This window comes from Simochromis diagramma, unplaced genomic scaffold (genome assembly GCF_900408965.1).
Source record: "Simochromis diagramma unplaced genomic scaffold, fSimDia1.1 OVJJ01000603.1, whole genome shotgun sequence".
NCBI lineage: Eukaryota > Metazoa > Chordata > Actinopteri > Cichliformes > Cichlidae > Simochromis > Simochromis diagramma.
Genome location: NW_024387414.1, coordinates 9925872 through 9944116, shown reverse-complemented (window position 1 = coordinate 9944116; position 18245 = coordinate 9925872). Strand labels below are relative to the sequence as shown.

The 18245-nt window shown below is 37.8% G+C and overlaps 2 protein-coding genes and 1 pseudogene across 2 annotated transcripts; all 3 read left to right on the top strand.

Moving 5' to 3' along the window:
- Positions 1-1220: 1220 nt before the first annotated feature.
- Positions 1221-5623, top strand: LOC120721106 (annotated as a pseudogene).
- A 2351-nt stretch (positions 5624-7974) lies between these two features.
- Positions 7975-12932, top strand: LOC120721105 (trans-1,2-dihydrobenzene-1,2-diol dehydrogenase-like). The gene is made up of 7 exons (XM_040011187.1): positions 7975-8315; positions 8452-8563; positions 8649-8812; positions 9829-10081; positions 10662-10786; positions 10980-11130; positions 11511-12932. The coding sequence occupies exons 1-7, from the start codon at positions 8226-8228 to the stop codon at positions 11618-11620; spliced, it is 1005 nt and encodes a 334-aa protein (XP_039867121.1). The 5' UTR covers positions 7975-8225; the 3' UTR covers positions 11621-12932.
- Positions 12933-14752: 1820 nt separating this feature from the next.
- dhdh.2 (dihydrodiol dehydrogenase, tandem duplicate 2) lies at positions 14753-18147 on the top strand. The gene is made up of 7 exons (XM_040011186.1): positions 14753-14880; positions 15598-15709; positions 15853-16016; positions 16258-16513; positions 17106-17230; positions 17400-17550; positions 17747-18147. Exons 1-7 carry the CDS (start codon positions 14791-14793, stop codon positions 17854-17856), a joined length of 1008 nt encoding a protein of 335 aa, XP_039867120.1. The 5' UTR covers positions 14753-14790; the 3' UTR covers positions 17857-18147.
- The last annotated feature ends 98 nt before the right edge of the window (positions 18148-18245 follow it).

Below are 18245 nucleotides of genomic sequence, written 5' to 3'. Positions count from 1 at the left end.
GAGAAGTGATACGAATGGAAGGCAATCGTCATGCCCGTGCTGAATTAATGAGTTTCCTGGTTTCCTCCTGCACACCAGTTTTCTGAATAACTTGACAAATCAGCTGTCTTTACCATCTGCCTCTTTCCAGTCCAGCCACAGCAGGTTAAGAAATGCAATTTCAGTTTATGTGGCTGAAGAGTATATGATGGCCACTTTTTAGCTTTTGCTTCATTAAAAGCAAAAGTATGATTCACTATGACCTAGTTGTCACTTTCTACTCGAAGAGGTGGCATTTATGCATCCTGAGGGTGATACTGGGTAAAGTCCAAGTGCCATACACTTGGGCGAACCTGTCCAAATCCCATCCAAAGTACCATTCTCTGACCACCTGAGCCTCTGCGTTATGCGCCCTTCTGCTGGCAGCTGAGTCAAACAGCATGGAACCAATTCATTGCTTCACACCAATTCAAAATCTACTTGCACTTTCCCGTTCTGGTTACACTTCCTCTATCACACTTCTACCTCTCTTTTCTTATTACCTGTGGTGATGTCACAGAATCACCCTGTTAAAGAAATGCGGATGTGTGTTTTACCCCAAAAATGTAAAAGTGACTCAAGGAGGAGTTGGGCATTCCCATGGCAACCAGGTCTTTTGGTATAAGCAAGGATATCAGGCCAAGCCCAATGCCATTTGCATACAAATTGCCCAGCTGATACCTTGTTGTTATGACAACGGCACACAGCTCCCAGAATTCATTTGGAAGTGAAATACAAAAAGAAAGCAGCCAGTGAGAAGTCATTGACAAAATTCCCTTTTCTTTTATTATGAGGATGTTGCAGACACCATGGTGATTGGCCTTCCACTGAATTCCAATCAGCATGCAGTACCTCCAGGAAAATAAATCATATACTTATGACAGGAATTAATGGAAAAGATGGACTTTTAAGTTGAATTTGAAACAGTTGTCAGCTATCCTGATTTGATGTTCTCAGTAACCTCCATTGACTCCTGGCAGATACTTTTGAAAGTAAATCAGCCATTTGCATGAGTCACCTGATTTTGCAAACCTGTACATAATTCCTTAGATAAGCCTTGCCAAATCCTCAGAGCTTGATGAAGAAAGTAATCTCTGCTGTCAACATAGTGTCCTCTACTGGCAGCATGTTGCAGGAAGTTTACACAACCACCTGTCTGGCTAAATAGATAATTATTAGCTCAAGGGCAGGTGTGCTGATGCTTTTCCATAGTCATCCTGGCTCAGCTTACTGGTCAGTTAAATTACCTTGCGTTGGGCTCCATGAGCATTCTGTGAAGCCAGCATATCTATTTATTCCAGCAACCCCCACAAGACTCTGGTTTAATCATTGGCTTCTCTGTGGCTGTCAAGCCATTTCAGGTTAATCAGTTTCTCTCCCAGTGGAAAACAAAGCACCTCCTGGTTCCGATACTTGACCTGAAGTACTGTGGAAGACTGCTGATCTATGGGCAAGGTGATCCCTCACCCTGACCTATACACATTAAACTCTGCACTACTTCATGTTAATGATGGACCCCGGTGATCCCCATGTTACAGATTGTTGGACCCAACCGGTTCAAACAACTTCAACCTGGATTGAAAGACCTGTATCAGCAACAATGTAGCAAAACAGCAAGGTGTGTGCGTGTATGTGCATGTGTGTATGCGTGTGCGTGTGTGTGTTACAGTCACTACCTCTCCAGTATGTAATGCAGGAGCCTTCTATCTGCTATCACAAAGGCACAATAGTTTAGTAGGATCCTTCCTCTGAACGTGCAAACTTTCTAAGGTTACATCTCGCCAGCAGCTGAGATCTTTACTGAAGCAACACACTACTCATTTGTCACTTACCATATAATTCAACATGGCAACTCGATGGGGACACTGTGGAGCTGGAAAGATCAGCCATGACTTCAGTGTGGCCATTAAGACTCTGCCTCCTGGAGATCATCAGGTACGCAATATAAACAAGCTCAGTGCAGCTGCGCTGTCACACAGGATATGTCCTTTCAGCTAAAGAGATCTGCAATGTGTGTGTGTGTGTGCATTTTTTCTTGTTATGCACAGATTGCAGTCATTGCATCAAGGAGTATTGATCGTGCCAAAGATTTTGCCCGGAAGCAAGGTATTCCTAAGGCTAAGCTATGAGGAGCTGGCCAATGACCCAGAAATTGGTAAGTTGGGAATAATCTGACTGCACAAATGGAGATAAGGGTGTGTTGTTTTTATTGTTTGGAAAAAAAAAACTTGTGTGCCCACAGACATTGTATATCTGGGAATGCTGCATACAGAACACTGGAGAGTTGGCATGCTGTTCATTCAAGGCTGGGAAAAATGTGCTGTTTGAAAAACCCTTTGCTATGAACTCCAGAGAGGTGAAAGACCTCGTTGCCACAGCCACGAAAAATCATATCTTCCTGATGGAGGTAAGGCTGAAGGGATGCAGTGGTCTCTGTACAGCTTTGCGCTGGTGTCACTTGCTAACAGTAGTGGTAATTGAAGGTGCTGTTTTGAAGCTACCACAACAAAAGAAAATATTTGTTTCAGGATGAAAAATAAAGGTAATCATTTTAAATGTTATGTAGCAAAAATGTAATATTTCAGGATACAGTTGGACTTGTGTCAGTATATACTGATGTACGAATGGTTAAAAATGAAATAAAGCAGCTTATTTTAGCACAATAAAAACACTATAAATGGAGAGGAATGGCTTCCTTAGATCTGTAAAAAAGTTGAAAATGTATCTACTGTGAGCTAGTTCAGGATATTATATTTTCTTTATGTTATATCTTGTAGGCATTTCAGTGCAATACTCCAGTGCAAAACCATTTATGAAATAGCAAATTGTTCTGAAGGGTATAAAATGTCTAAAACAGATTATAAAAAGGATGAACAAAACACAAGATACAAAGTGTAAATTAATACACTTTAGTGGAGCTAATAATTGTGTTTTGTTATCTTAAGACAGATTGAGGATAGCTGTACCCAGTCTATGCAAAGCCAGCAGTTTGCTGACTGTAGCTTCATAATTAGGCATCCTAACAGACAGACCACTGCTCATGATGTTCTCATCTAACTCAAAGGAAAATAGCAGACAATCATATTTTTCAATATCTTAAACATTTCCTATAAGGTGAAAAAATACAGGTATTAAATATAAATAAATATAATATTACTGTTTAATCTCTGCTTAATGTGGCACAAAAATAAATGAGTTTACATTTACTCTCCACTGCAGATTAGTTGAATATTACTGCCATGACAATACAAATTTGATGCTCACAAGACTCATATAAGAAGCAAAACTAGCAAAAATGATGGTTCATGGTACTTCATGGTGAAACTTGAGGTTCAAATGTTTAGTTCTGTAGCGAGACTGGATCATCTGCCCTTTTCCTCATAGGCCATCTGGTCCCGCTGTTTCCCTGTGTATGCTGAGGTGCGCAGGCTGCTGGCAGAGGAGGCGGTTGGGGATGTGAAACCGGTAAAAGCCCTTTGGCTCCCCTCAGCTCGACATTCCCCGATCAGTGCAGAAGGAGCTGGGTGGAGGAGCTCTGCTGGATATCGGAGTGTACTGCCTGCAGTTTGTGTTGATGGTGTTCAATGGTGAAAGGCCAGAGTCTATCCAAGCCACAGGGGTGCTGCTTGACTCAGGTATGATTCAGCACACAGATCATGTGTGCTGAGATAGGATGTAGATTAATATCATTTACCACAGGGCGTGCTTCAGCGATCACAAACGCACACTTGAGCCTTGTCATAAAAAATCAAATAGAGGAAGAGAAGCACACTTTGTGTGATACAGAGGAATCACTTTTAAATGAATTGTCTAAAATGTAAACACCACAGGACAGAATTTCACACAGAAAATCCAAGACTTATCATTAAAATGTCACACTAATCCAAATCCCCCCAGAGAATACAGTAATACAGTAAAACTGGCAGGAGAATATGTAACTGCATGTCTCCCCAAAAGCTATCTATAATAACATAAAAAGCTTAGTTTTTTAGTTTAATGTAAGCAATTTTTTTTGAATATATGATTTTTTTTTTACTTATATATATAAAATATATAAAGACAACACTGTAAATAAGCTGCAGAGGTCTAAAACAAAATTTTAATGCTAATATATTTGATGCTTTCAATAATTTCATGTTTTTGAATGTTTAACAGGAGTGAATGAATCAGTGGTTGTGACGATGAAATTCTCCAGGAAGAGGATGGCCTTGTGTGCCTTTTCAATTGCAGCCCGACTACCAAATGACGCTGTCCTTGCAGGCACTAAGGGGTCCATTAAAGTATGCTATGCTCGTCCTGTACAGGACCATTTGAGTTCATTAAGAAATTACAGGGACATGCAAAGACTGTGCTGACTGATGATTAATTTCACATTTAATTAAACCAATATATTCAGACATAGATCTCACTGTATTTGATGAATTTGCAAATTGAGGGACTGAAACAAAAGTTTGCTTCCTTTTCACTGTACAGGTTCTTGGCCCCATGCACTGCCCCACCAAACTGGTGGTGAATGACAAGGAAACAGAGTACCCTCTGCCTGAGCCGTGTCTCCCTCTGAATTTTACCAACAGCACCGGGCTGCGCTATGAGGCAGAAGAAGTGAGGCAGTGCCTGCTTAAAGGTAGGTCATGATAAAAGGAAATGTGTGTATTTCTCTCTGAAGAGACAGCCTAAACCACTGCTTCAAAGGAAAGCTGAGTTTGTAAGAAGGACACTGCCGTTTAGAGAATCACTTGCATTCTCAGGGCGACAAATGAAAATGTAGAAGTATACACCAATTGTACTCATCAGATTAGGACTGAATGTAATGAGTGCTTGGAATGTCCTTTAGCTCACAGAATATTACAGTACTGTTACTTTTACTTCTAATAATAATTTACATAATCTTTATATTCCTGCCTTGTCATAAATTGCAGTTCATTATGGATATGTACATAATTTACACTTATTAAAATATAACATCTGTCCATAAGCCAGAATTTGGATAAAACTTCTCTTCCTTTGCAGGACTTAAAGAGAGTAAACGGATGCCTCTGGCAGATTCTGTCTTGCTGACAGAGATCATGGATGAAATCAGGAAACAAGTGGGAGTTGTCTTTAACCAAGACAGCCAGTGACGCCACTGTCAAGCAGAGCTGTTTCAGACCAAATCCTACTAAGATGTAACAGAAGGAGTTGATTGAGGCAGCTGGAATGAGCCGATCAATCAGAGCACCACGTGACAAAGCATGGCAGCTGTGAAGGACTCAGTAAATTTTTGGAATAGGTAAATGTTGGTTGCATTATTAGGCAGTTTGCTCTCCGTATAGTCTTTTTAACTTCAATATAGACCCATGATAGCTCAAAACATAGTTATCCTACCCCAGATCTACTATGTAAATACCGTGAAATACACTACATGAGAAACATTGCCAAATTTTGTATTACACAGATTAAGCAGAGAGATTGAAAATATGATTTAAACCAGATGAATCGCAACGTAAACAGATAGAGCAACTGCCTTGTGTGTCACCATCCTGTAATGAAGTCCTAGTCCTTTAAAGATAAACTCAGCTGTCACTGTGAGGTGTGTGATTGATGAATCCAATAAAGGGCTGATTGTGAAAGCCATGTTTCATTTCAAATATCATCCGCTGGAGAGAAGAAGAGACTTCGAGTGGCACATTTGAATCAAAGTGTTCTGTCATGTCTGACCCTTGCAGCGGTGTACAAATAGATTCAAAAATAGGTTGCACTGTCTGATTTTCAAGGTTAGGACTTAGAAAGGTTTTTATGAGTCAGCGAAGGGTATGGCTCATTTAATACTTCGTCTCAACCTTATAGGCTCACATGACTGATAAAAACTGAAGAATGTTTCACTGATATAAAATTTACCCCTTAAATTCAAAATGATAGATTTTGATTATTTGATTAATGGATAATATAATTATATATATATATAATTATATTATATATATATATAATTATATATATATATATATATATATATATATATATATATATTTATTTTATTTTATAAAATAAAATAAATGTGACATGCAGCTTTAAACAAGGTAGTAACAAATATCAGCTCTAACATGTCCCCTGTTTTTTGAGAAACAAGTGAGCTCAAGTGATTTATGTCGTACAAACAAATAAATGATGCTTTCCATTTTAAAATCAACAGTAGCTCAAGATATAACTAGAGCAGTTATTATGCCATGAACCAACGTTTAGACTACAAAATATACAACTAATTTACAACTGATGTGATTGTAGTAGAATAAAGTTACATCAAACTAAACACATAACAGACAAATTAAAAATATTGCAAGTATTATCATAGGTACTTTACCAATCCAAAGGAAAATTAAAATGCCAGAGCAGCTTGATTAAGACAAATTTTCAACATTAGTCAGCACAAACCATAAAGCAAGGAAATAAAAGTCAATGTAGTGTTATTACACATCGACTGAAGGCAAAGAGCTCCCCTTAGTGGGGTAAGACGAGATAAGAAATTGGAACAAAAAAAGCACATTGGTTTAAATGCTCTCCTTTCATGGCTAATATTAGAATTCGGTTTTTAATACCACTCCGTCTGCATGGTGTTATTTTTATTCCACAAATGCAATACATTTTAAGAAGACACATTATTGGTTCCAACGTTGGCAGCACTTTCTGGAAAATATCTGGATGGCTGCTAAAAATGTAACAGAAGCAATCCGCTGTATCGTTCAACAATACTGCAACAATATTGCTTCAAAATTTAGATAGCTGTTGCATTTTTAGCTTTTGCCTTTATTTCAAATGTATTTTAAATACCTTCATGTGGTGATTTTGCATTTTTTGTAATCCTAAAACATTTAAACTGTTTTTATGAATGTTTTTAATATTTATTTATTTATTCCTTCTTCTTTTTTTTTCTTTTGTAGCATTTTGTTTCTTTTCATTGATTCAAAGCTATATTATATAACACTGCAATGCCCGTATCTCCATATATCTCCACTGTGATGCAAAAATACTGGCAAACTTAAAAAGTTACGTCATAAAGTCCACATGTATGCTGTGTCGCCACTCTGAGGCTGAGTACAGTAGCTGCTGAGTTGAACCTAATCTCGCAGTCAGCGGTGTCCAATATGGCAACCAGGTGGGGAAACTCATGACCTTACGGTGGCCCTGAAAACTTCCATCTGCTGAACAACAGATATGTCTTTTATCAAACCACTGTTCACAAATCTACCCAGTCATTCAAACATAAAATTTTCCCTCATCATTCAGCGGTTAGACGTGCTGTTGAAATCAGTTTCTTATATCATTTTATTGACACAGTGTTGTATATCTGGAGTAACACGACAAGAAATCCGCAAAGTATGGTAAGAAAGTTACGAAACGCCCATCAGCTACGCATGCGTAATCGGTCACGTTATGGTCACTCGTATGATATACCATAGGCTATTTTACTTGGGGAAAAAATGAACAATAATAATAATACCTGATTTCATTTATGACATATGACATTGAATTACAATAATATTAGAAGAATATTAGAATTTCATGGGCGTGATTTAGATGTCACGTACAAGAAACAGTAAGTATAATGTTACCATGGATACAGTGAGACACACTACTCTGTACACTGTTTATATATTTTTGAAAAGCGTAATGCGCTAAAATAATTAATATCAGTTTCTTGTGCTGATATGCTGATATATATCATGGGATTACATTAATAGTGATGAAATCTTAAAAATGAGCGGAATCTTGGGCAAGTTCTGTTGCGTAACCGATGCTGTCTTAGTACACATCTATCGTCAGTTTTAAGATTTTAAGAAAAATATCAATACGCCCAATAATATGAAGCAAAAATAAACTGTTAATAAATATTGCGAGAATCTTTATTTCCTACGTGAAGAAAAACTATACTTTGTAATGGCCGAGAGTTTTAAAAAGACAGGTCAGATGAAATCCATGTTTGGTTTTTTCCACGTTATTCCCACCCCCTTTCTTGCACCACCGCTAGAAGTCGCTTAATATCAAAAAGTATGTATTGTTTCTAAAAATGGACTTGTGCAAACAAGCTAAGAGGCAGTTATTTTTACAGGGCAGTCTCGTTTAGTAGGTGTCTTCTCCCGATTTGCAGGATTTTCGAGAGGTCATAGCGCAGGCTTTTTTTTTTTTTTTTTTCTGAAGCAACACTATAGGCTACTCATTTGTCACTTGTCAACATGGCAACTCGATGGGGACTCTGTGGAGCTGAAAAGATCAGCCATGATTTTATTGTGGCCATTAAGACTCTGCCTCCGGGAGACCATCGGGTACTCAATTTAAGGAAGTTCGATACAACATTGTCACACAGAGTGTCCCCTATACACTGAACAGGTGTGCAGTGTGTGCGTTTGTTTGATTTTGTTTTGTTGTTCTTTTTCTTTCCTTTTCTAATGTTTTGCATAGATTGCTGTCATTGCATCGAGGAGTATTGACCGTGCCAAAGATTTTGCCCAGAAACATTGTATTCCTAAGGCCTATGGCAGCTATGAGGAGCTGGCCAATGACCCAGAAATTGGTAAGTAGGGAATAATATGACTGCACAATTAGAGATAAGGGTGTGACGGTTTTATTGTTTGGATGAAAAACTTGTGTGCCCACAGACATTGTATATCTGGGAGTGCTGCATACAGAACACTGGAGAGTTGGCATGCTGTTCCTCAAGGCTGGGAAAAATGTGCTGTGTGAAAAACCCTTTGCTATGAACTCCAGAGAGGTTAAAGACCTCATTGCCACAGCTAAGAAAAACCATGTCTTCCTGATGGAGGTAAAGCTGAAGGGATGAAGTGCTGTCATTTATAGCTTTGCCCTGAGGACACTTGCTAATAGTAGTGGTAACTTAAGGGTCAGTTTTTACAGTGCCACAGAATAAGGAAAGAATTGTCCATTTCAGGAGGAAACCCAAGGCAATGATCTTAAATCTTATAAATCTCTCTCTTTCTTTTTTTTTACAATTTACTAAGAAAGTGGAAAAAGGTACAATAATTTTTCAATTTTACAACAAAAAATTCCAAATATGCAGATCAACATGGTCTGGACATGGACATGGCAGATGGCTCATAGGGGGTAAAATGATTGGTGGGTTTTTTTTCTCTACTATTGTAGGGTCTTTGCCTTACAATTGAAAGCACTTTGAGTCAAGTGTTGTTGTGATAAATAAAATTGAATTGAATTGAATTGAAAGTGGAATTATTGTCATGCATGCAGCTGTTGTAAAAACAGCAATAAGCAAATATAAGTCACTAAACTAATGCCTTTCCAAAACACAGCAAAAGTTAATAAACAGTTTGGAAAATGTTATTGTTTTTATTATTATGTTAGGGTTATCAGCCTCACAGGCATGCAGTTAACATTATCTGTGCTCAGATGGAATGGAATTCAGGTTGCTATTGCAACCTGTGGCCACAGCCAGACACATCTGCACCTGGCTTGATGATCACATTTTAATTCCCATTTCGTGCACAATACACCTGCAGCTTTCAATGTTTTTCTGTTCTTGCTTCTTCTAAATTAACTGTTAGCTACATGAAATGCAACTGTGTATTTGTTTTTGGCTTACACCAAGTAAGAAACCCAATGGTCAAATTATATACATGGATTGTAAGAAATTGCCATTCCTATTATTTTACATTATTGACAGGAAAAATTATTGTTCACAGTACCGATTTGTCACAACAGTCATATAACTGAGGAGCTTTATAATAAATGCCTGCTCAGGTGAAACTTCAGTTTCAACTGTTTAGTTCTGTAGCAAGACTGGATCATCTGCCCTTTTCCTCATAGGCCATCTGGTCCCGCTGTTTCCCTGTGTATGCTGAGGTACGCAGGCTGCTGGCAGAGGAGGCGGTTGGGGACGTGAAGCTGGTAAAAGCCTACTTTGGCTCCCCTCAGCTCGACATTCCCCGATCAGTGCAGAAGGAGCTGGGTGGAGGAGCTCTGCTGGATATCGGAGTGTACTGCCTGCAGTTTGTGTTGATGGTGTTCAATGGTGAAAGGCCAGAGTCCATCCAAGCCACAGGGGTGCTGCTTGACTCAGGTATGATTCAGATCATGTGGGAGAAATAGGATGTATGTTAGTATCATTTACCACAGGGCGTGCTTCAGCGATCACAAACGCATGCTTGAGCCTTGCCATAAAAAACAAATACAGGAAAAGAAGCACACTTTGTGTGATACAGAGGAATCACTTTTAAATGAATTGCCTAAAATGTAAACACCGCAAGACAGAATTTCACACAGAAAATCCAAGACTTATCATTAAAATGTCACACTAATCCAAATCCCCCCAGAGAATACAGTAATACGGTAAAACTGGCAGGAGAATATGTAACTGCATGTCTCACTGAAGGATATCTTAGTGCAAAAGCATCATATAATATATGTATTAAGCATTTTCTTTTCTTCATGGAAGGCATTTGGCAATTTATTGAATAATAAAAAATAGTTTCTTTCATTGTGTATACTATCTTCTTAAAAAAAACGAATAAATAAACCTAATTCCAAACTCAGTTGAAATATATAATAAAAAAAACTGCATCTGCAGAGGTCTAAAACAACATTTTAATGCTAATTTATTTGATGCTTTCAATAATTTCATGTTTTTGAATGTTTAACAGGAGTGGATGAATCAGTGGTTGTGACGATGAAATTCTCCAGGAAGAGGATGGCCTTGTGTGCCTTTTCAATTGCAGCCCGACTACCAAATGACGCTGTCCTTGCAGGCACTAAGGGGTCCATTAAAGTATGCTATGCTCGTCCTGTACAGGACCATTTGAGTTCATTAAGAAATTACAGGGACATGCAAAGACTGTGCTGACTGATGATTAATTTAACATTTAATTAAACCAATATATTCAGACATAGATCTCACTGTATTTGATGAATTTGCAAATTGAGGGACTGAAACAAAAGTTTTCTTCCTTTTCACTGTACAGGTTCTTGGCCCCATGCACTGCCCCACCAAACTGGTGGTGAAAGACAAGGAAACAGAGTACCCTCTGCCTGAGCCGTGTCTCCCTCTGAATTTTACCAACAGCACCGGGCTGCGCTATGAGGCAGAAGAAGTGAGGCAGTGCCTGCTTAAAGGTAGGTCATGATAAAAGGAAATGTGTGTATTTCTCTCTGAAGAGACAGCCTAAACCACTGCTTCAAAGGAAAGCTGAGTTTGTAAGAAGGACACTGCCGTTTAGAGAATCACTTGCATTCTCAGGGCGACAAATGAAAATGTAGAAGTCAATTGTACTCATCAGATTAGGACTGAATGTAATGAGTGCTTGGAATGTCCTTTAGCTCACAGAATATTACAGTACTGTTACTTTTACTTCTAATAATAATTTACATAATCTTTATATTCCTGCCTTGTCATAAATTACAGTTAATTATGGATATGTACATAATTTACACTTATTAAAATATAACATCTGTCCATAAGCCAGAATTTGGATAAAACTTCTCTTCCTTTGCAGGAATTAAGGAGAGTAAACGGATGCCTCTGGCAGATTCTGTCTTGCTGACGGAGATCATGGATGAAATCAGGAAACAAGTGGGAGTTGTCTTTAACCAAGACAGCCAGTGACGCCACTGTCAAGCAGAGCTGTTTCAGACCAAATCCTACTAAAATGTAACAGAGGAAGCAGTGGGATGTACTACGAAGGAAGTTCAACATAGCCAGGTTTATTTTGCAATGGGTGGTTTGACAAAACCTAAAATCTAAAACCCAGAGAAAATGCATATCACAACAGTGTTTAACAGCTTTCTCTGCTAAGCTAAGCTTTCTGCTTCACATTCACATGAAAAGGACAGGTTTAGCAACACATGACTTTTTTCTATATGAAATTATCCCTATAACTGATTCCTTCTCTATCTTCTGCCGGGTACCAGGCAGGGGGTGTTATGACAGCTTCCTACCCCATTTTCAAGTACATTTTGTGACAAAGGCACACTCAAACTCGACACTCTCTCTCTTTCTCTTTCTCACGCTCACACACTCCACAAGAAGATTGTTGATTTATGTACCTGTGCATTTTTTTAATGTTTGTGTTCCAGGTTTTGTATATTTGTTTTTCTTACAGGTGCGGCAGTTGGCAATACGTTGTGCATTTGTACTCTATTGTTATTATTACATGTTTGGCACAACAGTGCCTACAGATCATAATTCTGATTGCAAAAGCTGCCAGGCAGGACAGGATTTTTTTTTTTTTTTTAATGAGCATGATTCTTTCATTAGTGTCACTTTATGGGCTCAGAAACGTTTCTAAATCACTTTATGTAAACACAGTTTGCTGCTCTATAAGCTCTATCAGGTAAAGAAGCCATATGATCCAGAAATAGAAGAAGAAATACTGATATTTTCCTTTGGCTAAGTTCATTAAAATGGACTGAAGCAAAGTGCAAAACTGCTCTATGGTCAGATTAATAGAATTTCAAAATTATTATTACAAAACATGAACATCATATCCTTCAGACTAGAGAAGGGAGGTAACATCCAGCTTGTTATCATATGGTTTTTCTTCTGTGTTCTATTGTGAATAAAATTTGACAACTTCCTTTCTGTAAATAGAATCAAACAAGATGAAATATCTGTAAAGTATCTATCTATCTATCTGTCTATGTAACCTTATTGCAAGGTTTTTTAGGGGCTTTTTGTTGAAAGATATGGCTTAAAAGTTGCTCATTAAAAAGATCTTTCAACAATAGAGAATCTATATTGCATTTAAAATGTATTATAAATAAAATAATCAGAGAAAAAATGGTTCTTCCAGATGATTTTAAACTGAATTTACAAACACAAATTAATACATTGTACATAGGCTGAGTTTTAAGTTCAACCTAATACATTGTTACCCCATTAATCTTGCTTCATAGTCCACCCCTCTGCGTGAGGCAATTGAAACGAGCAGATCTATCAGAGCACCACATGACAAAGTATGGGAACAGTGACTATGATTAACCACCAAATTAAAGAGTCATCAAATTTTTGGAACATGTAAATTTTGGTTGCATTATTAGGGAGTTTGATCTTTATAGTCTTTTTAGCTTCATGATAGAGCCATGACAGAGCAAATTATAATTATCATACCCCAGAGCTACCATTTAAATACAGCAAACTTCATGAAAAACATTGACAATGTTTTTATTACACAGAAGAAAAAGATTTAAATCAAACAAATCGCAGTGTAAACAGATAGAGCTTCTGCCTTTTGTGTCACCATCCTGTGATGGAGTCCTAGTCATTTAATGAAAAAAACCAACAGCTGTCACTGTGAGGTGTTTGATTGATTAACTCAATAAAGGACTAATTGTGAAAGCCATGTTCATTTGAAATATCATCCACTGGAGAGAAGAAGCAACTTCAAGTGGCACATGTTGAAGTGTTCTGTTGTGTCTGACTATTGCACTGGTATAGAAACAAATTCAAAAATAGGTTGCACTGTCTGATTTTCAAGGTTAGGACTTAAGAAAGGCTTTTTCAGTCAGGGAAGGGTATGGCTTATTTAATATTTTTACTTTTAATTTCAACCGTTGGGATTCGCAGGACTGCTAAAAACCTGAAGGATATATAGAATTATATATAGTAGGGCCATGTCTAAATATATATAAAAACACACATTTATGTATATATACATACAGAATTTATCCCATGGCTTCAAAATGACATATTTTTATTATTTGATTTTGGGTAATTTAATCATAGATATATCTTTCTATACATCTGCTGTGTTTATACTAAAAACCTTTATGCTATTTAATGGGTAGGTTAAATAAATGGACTGTGCAGCTTTAAACAAAGTAAATATCAGCTCTGCTCTAACATGTCATGTGATTTATGTCCTAAAAACAAACAAACAAGTGAATTCATTCAAAAACTGTGCCTAGTTAGGTCGTGTTCCACGCCCTATTATTCCCTAGGACAAAGTTAAGACTCCAGGATATACAGCTAAATTATAATTGACAAAAATAAAGAGAAAAACACAACAGAATCAGTCAGCGAAAAAAAAGGCACATAAAATTTGGTGACTGTAGTGGAATCAGGTTATAACAGACTGTTTTTTTTTTCTAAGATAAATATATAATAGGCAAATCAATTAATAGTAATTAACAAAATAAGTAAGCAGTATACACACTGTAAAAGAGGAAATCAAAGTTAAAACAGTGTGGGGGTTATTAATACAAAGATTAAAGGAAAAGAGCTCCCCTTAGTGGGGGCAGATGGAATAAGAAATTAGAAGAAAAAAAAACGTTTTTAGTTCTTCCTTTATGGTCACAGTTACGAAGCAGTAGTTTTAAAAACCATATCGTCAGCATAGTATTGTCTTTATTTCACGCATGCAATGAATTTCCACGTGCTGTGTCTGAAATGCTGGCAGCACCTCTGGGAAACCTGGAAAAAATCTAGCTGCTATTTTCTGATTTTTTTAATTTCATGAAAACGTGACTTTCTGTAACAGTAGTCTGATAATCGTCTGTTTAGTTCCTAATTTCGGTTGTTTGTATTTAAATAACTAAAGAACAAAGTATGTTTTTACATATTTTTAAATGCATTTCTTTATTCTTTGCTCTCCCTGTTTTAGTTTACATTTATTTTCACTGCTTGCAGGTTATATGCATTTGTCTTTACATGAAGCTACAACGCATGTAGGAAAATGCAACTTGTGTCTGAAAGTCCACACTGCATGCTGTGTCGCCACTCTGAGGCCGAGAACAGCAACTGCTGCTTCGAATCTGTCTCAGTCCGCCGTGTCCAATATGGCAACCAGGTGGGGAATCTGCAGCGCCGGGAAGATCAGTCATGACTTCACCGTGGCCCTGAAAACTCTTCCACCTGAAGACCATCAGGTATTTCTGTTAGCGAACTACTGTTCACAAATCTACCCAGTGATCAAACATAAACCTTCTCCTTATCACTCAGCGTGGTTTCCTGTAGCCGTGCTGACTGCCGCTCAGTTTCTACTGATTAGAAGTGCTTTTGAAATCAGTTTCTTACAACATTCGATTGACGCAATGTTGTATATTTGCAGTTTGTGTCTTTAACAAAAGCCGATACAAGTGACTCCGGCCGTGAACTTGCGAAAACTGCAAGTTACAGTTTGCAGTATGTTGACAATACGCGTTGCATGTTTACCGTAAATAACGCAATAAATGGGTATTTCAAATTCTTGGCACTCCACAAATCAACAGTTATGGTACATAAATATCTATAAGTTTCCCTAAAACTTCCGTTTCATTTGCAACGAAGTTTACAAAGAAACAGCAACTTGAGACTGACTTTTCCTGGTTTGTGAATACAAAATGGCCTTGAGAGTTAAAGATTCTGTGTGTGTGTGTGTGTGCGTGCGTGCGTGTGTGTGTGTGTGTGTCATATCACACTTAACTGATGACCTTGTGGTGGCACTGAGGGAGCCTGTATACTAACAAAAGATAAAAAAATCTTACTCAACTGTTATATATCCAGAAGATTTATATAAACTGGAACGGGAAACAAGACGAGACTCAACAAGAAACTGCCTGCTTACTTAGTTATTGACAGGAGGAACTCTGTGACTGTATTTACAGGTTGTGGCTGTGGCAGCACGCAAGCTGGAGGATGCACAGGAATTTGCCAAAAAACACAGCATCTCCAAAGCGTATGGCAGTTATGAGGAGCTGGCCAGAGATCGTGACATTGGTCAGTTTCTGCCAAAAGTTTGCTGATTCAGTTTGCTTCGCTGATGATTTAAAGCTCCTGCTCCGGTTAGGACTTAGATGTTTGTTAAACTCCATAATCATTCTTGTTATGGTGCTCTGGTCGGCATCTTTATGTATTTGCAGATGTGGTGTACATCGGAGTAATCCACCCGTACCATCTGAACACTTGTTTGCTCTTTACAAATGCCAAGAAGAATGTGCTGTGTGAGAAGCCACTGGCTATGAACACCAAGGAGGTGCAGCAGATTCTGGCCTCAGCCAAAAAGAATGGTGTCTTTCTCATGGAGGTACAAGTACAGAAAACCATAAAGAAAAAGGAAATTCTCCTCTTGGTGTTATTTTTCACCTTCACTATTAGTCATAAGTGTTTCTTTATTTCAATTTTGGTGCACGTCAAAGTGTCAAACCCTCATGTAAATAAGAGAATGTAAAAACATTTAGTTAATTTTTAGCTGATTCTATGTAATTTACTCAGAACCAAGTACGTATATGTGAGCGTATGAAATATCTACTGTGTTTTTGTTCCAGGCTGTTTGGACCCGCTTTTTCCCAGTCTCAGTTGAGATCAGACGATTGCTGGCCCAGGGGGAGCTGGGCGAAGTGAAGATGGTCAGATCAGAGTTTGGTGTGCCATTGATGCATGTACCGAGAGCAATGCAGAAGGAGCTAGGTGGAGGAGCATTACTAGACATTGGGATCTACTGCTTGCAGTTTATATCCATGGTGTATAATGGAGAGAAGCCAGAGAGCATCCAAGCTAGTGGAGTAGTGCACGTGGAGACTGGTAATGACTTTTAAAGCCGTGTCACTTATTAACATGTAGTTTTGTACTTACACGATAATGCTGTTTATACTACTGTCCTGAGTCAAATGGCAATGGTGGAATAGCTGACTCATTCTTTTTTTCTGTTGCGCGCTTAAAAACAATGAAAAAACAATCTTTGTTGACATTTTAGTCACTAAAATGTATTCTTTTTGTGGTCCACAATAGAGCTGACAGTGACAAAGCTGTTTTCAGTTGCAGCTTGTCATGTGATAACATTATAGGGAACTGAAATCTGAAAAAAGCTCAAGTTGTAAAGTTAATGTTCCAGCTTTAGTGACACCATGACATCTGCTGAGTGTGAACTCAGATTTTTTTTTTTCTTTTACAGCATTCCTCTTTTAAGTCTTTATCTATTGTTGCCTTTATGAGGCACAATAAAGGTTGAACTGCAGCAGTTATTTATGGTCCAATATTTTCAGCCAACCATGTCTCCATATTCCTTCATCCTAATGTGTCTTTACCAAATGTACTTTCTTTGCTATTATAGTATATAATAATATATATATAACAATATATATATAATATAATATAAATTATATTGTTATTATAGGAGTGGATGAGACCGTGGTCGCCATTCTGAAGTACTCCAAGAACAGAATGGCAGTGATTACCTGCTCCTCAGGTGTAAAACTGCCCAATGATGCCATTATTATGGGAACAAAGGGCACAGTTCGGGTAGGTCATCAAAGGTTAAATAAAATTTTATTAGTTTGAGCAAACCTTTTTTTTGTTAATCATTAAGGATATACATCATACAAATCATTTCAAAGTCAACCAAGGTAATTTCTGAATCAAATATCTATATCTTTTTAATATTATTTAATTAAATCTATTTATTTCTTAGGTCCCTGCTCCTATGTGGTGCCCCACATCATTAGTGGTGAATGAGAAGGAGACTGAGTACCCAGTTCCAGAACCCTATTTGCCTCTCAACTTCATCAATAGTACAGGAATGCGTTATGAAGCAGAAGAGGTTCGACAGTGTTTGCTCAAAGGTACTAAGACTTTTAGACTATTAGTCTGCATACACACTAAGGGAGAAAAATAAAAATAAAAAATAAAAAATCATTAATGGTCCAAATATTTTGACTATTGACTGACTTGTAATGCACACCTTTAACACAAGGTGGCATCAGCAACTCTACTTAAAAACATAAGCAAGCCTAACATTATTTCTTCCCCCCCCCCTAGGGCTGAAGGAAAGTACTGTCATGTCCCATGCAGACTCTCTCCTGCTGGCTGAATTGGAGGATGAGATCCGCAGGCAGGTGGGGGTGGTGTACAGCCAGGACTGCCAGTAAATGTTAAACACGTAACCATGCTGTCATTAACGGGAGCCAGATAATTTTCTTTTATTGGTTCAAAATTAACCTTTATTCCTACATCACTGCAAGGAACACATCAAGTTGTAAGGATAAAGACTATCCTTCAGCCAAACCCAGCCACTACAGAAGATGTTAAAAATATTGTCATTAATGCTCAAATATGGAAAAACACTTTGCCAACTGTACTTGTAAGTTCTTAGCAATACACTGTACCACTGTGAAACCCTTTGGTGATTAGAACACATTTAAATAAATTTTAATAAAGGAGTCAAGTCTCACTAGAATTTTTTTTTCACCCGAATCCTTTACTTTGTGCACGGAAATTGAATATACCTGGCTTAGCCTCTACAATACCCACAAACAAT